General features: G+C 40.5%; 1 protein-coding gene across 2 annotated transcripts in view; it reads left to right on the top strand.

The window, feature by feature from the left end:
• The window catches only part of ufl1 (UFM1-specific ligase 1), an 83,090-nt gene extending 77,660 nt beyond the window's left edge, over positions 1 to 5,430 (top strand). For both annotated transcript variants that reach the window (XM_066698983.1, XM_066699065.1), the window contains exons 18-19: positions 2,737 to 2,917; positions 3,761 to 5,430. In XM_066698983.1, coding sequence (XP_066555080.1) covers positions 2,737 to 2,917; positions 3,761 to 3,964 — 385 coding nt within the window. In that variant the 3' untranslated portion in view covers positions 3,965 to 5,430. The remainder of the gene's footprint in view (positions 1 to 2,736; positions 2,918 to 3,760) is intronic.
• Positions 5,431 to 6,000: the final 570 nt, after the last annotated feature.

Genomic DNA, 6,000 nt, shown 5'->3' on the forward strand with positions numbered 1-6,000 from the left:
GTTGGATACCTCATCCGCTGCCCTCACAGAATGGAAGTTGTCACTACAGACTCCTCCAACTCCAGCTGGGGTGCAGTCTGGAATGGGATCGGAGTACAGAGCACATGGAGTGGTCTCTGCAACTGCCCACATCAATGCACAAGAGCTGCAAGCAGTGTCAGTGGCACTGGGCCACTTCCAGCACATCCTGTTGAACAAGCATGTCTTAGTTCATGACAGTGATGGCTTGCATCAATCGCCAAAGGGGCATGTGCTCACCCGGACTGCATCTTGCGGCATGCAAACTTCTCCTGTGGGCCTGGGACAATCTCTGATCGATCAGGGCAATACACCACCCAGGTATGTCCAACACAGCGGAGGACCTCCTCTCTCGTGGAGGACTGGACAGCTCTGAATGGAGATTGAATCCTTAAATGGAAAAGCAGATCTGGGAAAGACTGGGACGAGCTCAGGTTGACCTTTTCGATAATCAGTAAACAATTCAGTGCACCCTGTGGTTCTCACTGAAACCAGGAGGGGGTCCCCTGGGTATGGATGCCTTTGCTCGCCCATGGCCTCAGGAATTCCTATGCACTTTCCTCCCACTACCACTTCTTCCACTGACACTGGAAAGGATTCACCAGGAAGGAGTTCAAGTCCTCCTGATCACCCCCTGGTGGCCGAGACAGTTATGGTTTGCAGCACTAGCGCAGATGCTCAGTGGACAACCCAGGAGGGACTTGCTGAGTCGAGCAGATGGACTCCTGTGGTACCCCAACCCAGCACAACTGCAGTTGTGGGTCTGGCCCCTGAAGGCTCCGTCTAATGTCAATGGGACTGCCAGGCAGGGTTATGGAGACACTCCAGTTGGCCAGAGCCCCTTCTACCAGAGCTCAATATAAGTGGTCAGCCTTCCAGAACTGGTGCCCAGCCTGAAACGTGGATATGGTGTCATGCCCCATGACGACCATACTGTGCTTCCTGTAGCAGGTGCTGGAGGAAGGTAAATATGCATCCACTCATGCATCCAAGGTTTATCTGGCCGCTATCTCAGCATGCCATGATAAGATTGACACTGTCTCCTCAGGAGCCCACTTCCTGGCAACCCAGTTCCTGAAAGGAAGCTTTCTCTCACTTAAGGTTTCCTTCCTTTTCCTTCAGTAGGAGAAACTGTGATGCCTTGTCTGTTGATTTAAAGCCTGTCTGAACTTCTCTGGAAGCAATGACAGGGTTACACTGAGGATGAAACTGGCCTTCTAACCCAAGGTTGTCAGCTTTTCACATTAATCAACCTATCGTCCTGGAGTCATTCCACCCCCCTCCATACAGATGAGAAACGCAGATTTCACACACTGTCCAGTCAGGGCCTTGGTGTGTTCTATGTAAAGGACTGCGCGCTTTGCAACTCCGACCAACTTTTTGTCTGCCAGAGGACGGGCAGTGACTAAACAATGACTGGCTCACTGGATGGTTCCCTGAAAAAGAAAGATAGCCATTACCCTTCATGACGAAGAAATGGCAGGCTGCTATTGTGAGTAGGAGAGACAGGGCCCCTTCGGGCAGCATTGGTACAAGTTTTCAGTGATTGGCAAGTCAAAGGCTCAAAGGTCGTTAATAAGCAAACATGATGACAAAACAAACCGCAATCCACAATACAAAATAATTTTAAAAAGCCACCCTCCCGCCACCTGCATCCACTGCTAACCTCTCCCCACCTTGAACCTCCCCTCCCATCCCTCTGTGGTCTGGAGAACATGTGAGCTCCAGTCTGCTAATGGAACATCTACTGCAGAATATAAAGCTGAATGAAGCAAGTCACCAAGAAAATTCTTACCAAAAAAGTTTATAAATACGCAGGTTACATCTTTGCTCACAGATTATTGTACATTTTACATGTATAACAAAGCAATAGTAATAGCACTTCACTAGCTCAATCATTTTTGGAATATGTCCCTTTCTATTTTGGACAATGAGAATCTTTAATCCTCATTCAAATAAGATCAATCATAATCGTATATAGTGTAACACCTTTCCAAATCATGTAACAACATTAAAGAATAAGTGCAGCATCATACATTGAATAAATCCTTTAAATGATGCAGTATTGCTACAGTGCATTTAATTTTTTTTTTATCCTTTTAAAATCCCAATGCATTATTTGATATATACTGCTTTTATATTTTGTAAAATAACTAAAACTGGTAGTATATTACTATACATTGTGTGGCACTGAATGTTTCAGAAAAAAGTTAGTGGTTATCAAACTACAGTGAAAAAGTATGCACAATTGTACTTTGTTTTTCAGAATCTACAGTTTGCTTTTGCCAACTTTCTGAACTTTTTAAATTGTCAGGTTTTCTAAAGTGTAAATAAATTCAGACAATGCAGATGCAGATATTTGCTCACTTGGTGTACCAACCTATACAGCTCTGCTTGCCACTCTGGGCATATAGGCTCTGTCCATGGATGACATTGAACTTGACTTTTGAACTCTCCTTTAAGGGTAAATGCATTTTAGGCATTCAGATTTGCAAACATGATCACAGTCATCATACAACATGTAACATGTCAATATTTAAAATAAAATAACTTGTTTTACCTTAAGGAATGCAGATAAGCTAATTGTTACTATTGAACAGATAGGAATCACTATAATTACAAATAGTGAACTGTCATAATAACAGTTCAGGCTAAATGATGATAATAATTATTTTAACCATACACTAACTTTTTTTTTTGTTTTGTTTTTTGGTTTAGACAAGCTGTGTTCCAGCACCGACAGGCTCTCACAGAACATCTGAAAGTGACGGAGGATCCTGCCCTGGTTTTGCATCTGACCAGTGTTTTGCTGTTTCAGTTATCTACTCATTGCATGCTTCATGCACCTGGTCGATGTGTGCCTCAGATTATTGCTGCTCTGAGTGCTAAAATCTCTGAGGTACAGCACATCATCCACATAGAAATAAACAATACAATATGGATCCTAATCAGACCATTTAACCCTGCTGTGGTACCATGGGGTCTCTGTGACCCCACCCCAATGGTACTGTCAATGTAACTTTTTTCATGGTACCAGAGCAGGGTTAATCCAGTTTACACAAATATGATATGGTGAGGGGAATACCATTAGTAGAAGTATACACACAATTATACGTTACAAACCATAACAATTAAATTATACTTGCAATATATGTCCACAGAGACCATATTTACTAAAATATTTATAATTTCTGATGAAGGTCATATGTCAGCTTTTCCAGAGGTAGGACAGATATACTACATGCAATACGGTAATGCTACTATAGACAGTTTTCTGGATGACAATGTAAACACAAGGCACTGAGAGCACATGCATCAGAGTTGTATGCCCCAGCCCAGTGACATCCAACTGCCCGTGAAACCAGCGTGAATTTGACAAATGACAGGCAGATGTTTCTTAGATTTACCCTGCAGAAATAAATCACTAACTTGAAAAATGTGTGGTTAATACAACCACTACCAGATCCATTGACAGCGCTGTCGGTACAAGTTTCATTTTTTTTTTTTTTAAAGGAATCCCATAATAATTAATTGCCACACACGATACAGTGTGATTAATTTATTTAGCAGACACTTTTTGTAATTGATTACGTGGAGGTTATCCAGTTAAAAATGCTGACAGTGAATTTGTGATAAACAGTTTGAGTAAGTTGTGGATCCCAGAGTGTTGTAGGCATATTCATAATTCTATAAAAAGTGATACCAATAAGAAATAGTTTTGTCATTGTTTCATGCTCTCTAGGATCACCACAAGCTGCTGTCCAAATATCAGGGCCTGGTTGTGAAACAGCTAGTGGGCCAGAGTAAGAAGACTAGCCACATGGAGGGAGGAGGTGCCGAGAAGGATGAAGCAGAGGCTGTTCAGAAGGAGCTCCTAAGGCTGACCCCTGAAGTAAAAGAACTTGTCTTGAGATCCAGGAAGACCTCTCTGACTGATGAATTGTAAAGCCTAAATATAAAACTTAAATAAATAGACCTATATACAATAGTTTACATAGGTGTTCCTTTACTTTTAAGTCTTGTGTTCAAAAAGGTTTTGTTTATTTTGGTGTTTATTAACCCTCAGAGGACTACAGGGCCAATTTTCGTCCCATGCTGATCGTGTTGCTAGAGGAGTAGAGGGCCGATTTTTCAGCCCAAACTCTTACGCCCACACTTTAGCCTTAAAAAGGTTATTATTGGACAATTCTACATAGCAACGAACTGTCTTAACAAATAGCAGAGAGGTTTGTTGTGAGTATTAACCAATCAAAAAGCTTTTAAAACAAACTTTTTTTTTTTTTTTTTAACTAGTTAAGTTAATTATTAGTTGTATGTCTTGTAGACGAGATGGGAAAAATGGCGGCACACTGAAAGTGCTTACTAAATGAGAGCACTTTTAAGGAACTCAAATGAGGAATGTTTTGAACATTTTACTGCTTCTCAGACCGATTAATACTTTTATTTGTGCACATTGCTCAGTATTGTAGACAGTTATGACAGTGATTTGGAGAAGGCAGAAGTTTATCACAAGAATGTAAATGGGTTGAAGGTACAGATTAAGACGTTTCTAGTTTATTTCAGCTGGTCATCCTAAATGACAGAATCCCAGTTTCAACACAAATTATAGAATTTACACGCACAAAAAACGCTCAGATTAAGAAATACACAGATGTAGTAGTCCGAGATGTAGTCAACAATGGCAAACCCGACTACCTGATTTCTCGGCAAAGAACAAAGAACACATCTGCACCGCATGCATAATAAGCAATGTACATATATTATTGATATTATTATTGTTAGTAATAACTACAGTAATAACCATCACATTTGAAAATGCTATTATATTTCAGTAGTTTTGTTTTTGTGTTGCCATGTAGTTCTGACGACCTTCTAGACAGGTGCGCTCCTTGCAAAACTGTGTTTTGTTGTATTTTAAAAAGAACATTCTAGGGATTTGTGTATATATTTTTAAATGTTTAAAAGCCGGGTTAATTTTGAAAACAAAGTTTTTAGAATAAAAATGGTGTCTGTATAACTTTGGTTTCTTGGCTTATACACATTTCTGTATTCACTCAAAAAATAAACTAATTAATTATAGAAAGAATGAAAAACTTCAATGTCTTACATTTCTTGTGTATAGATTTCATATGATCATTAGATTTATGAAAAATGAAGTAATTTGCGGCACTATACCAAGCGGTGTAATTTCTGTGAGAGCGCTGTAGTCCTGACGCCTAGAGCAGTCGCTGTCAGCCTGAGTACTCTGAGGGTTAAGCTTGACCTTTTTGTCTCCTGTTCTTTTGTGATATGCTGTGTTTTAATCCATTGCTGGTCATTTAAGTCAGATTTTATTGTGGTTCTTCTGAACAGATTAAGAAAACAAAATACAGCAATATACAGCTCTGGGAAAAAATAAAAATTATCAGTTTCTCTGGTTTTACTATTTATATGTATGTGTTTGGGTAAAATTTACATTTTTGTTTTATTCTACACCGATCAGCCATAACATTATGACCACCTGCCTAATATTGTGTAGGTCCCTCTTTTGCCACCAAAACAGCACTGACCCATCGTGGCATGGACTCCACTAGACCTCTGAAGGTGTGCTGTGGTATCTGGCACCAAGACGTTAGCAGCAGATTCTTTAAGTTCTGTAAGTTGGTAGGTGGGGCCTCCGTGGATCGGACTTGTTTGTCCAGCACTTCCCACAGATGCTTAAGAACATAAGAACATAAGAAAGTTTACAAACGAGAGGAGGCCATTCGACCCATCGTGCTCGTTTGGTGTCCATTAATATCTTAAGTGTTCCAAGGATCCTATCCAGTCTATTTTTAAATATTCCCAAACTTTCAAACTTTATTCCAGATTGTGACTACTCTCTGTGTAAAGAAGTGTCTCCTGTTTTCCGTTTTGAATGCCTTGTAGCCCAATTTCCATTTGTGTCCCCGGGTGCGTGTGTCCCTGCTGATCTGGAAAAGCTCCTCTGGTTTGATGTGGTCG

This window comes from Amia ocellicauda, chromosome 1 (assembly GCF_036373705.1).
Source record: "Amia ocellicauda isolate fAmiCal2 chromosome 1, fAmiCal2.hap1, whole genome shotgun sequence".
NCBI lineage: Eukaryota > Metazoa > Chordata > Actinopteri > Amiiformes > Amiidae > Amia > Amia ocellicauda.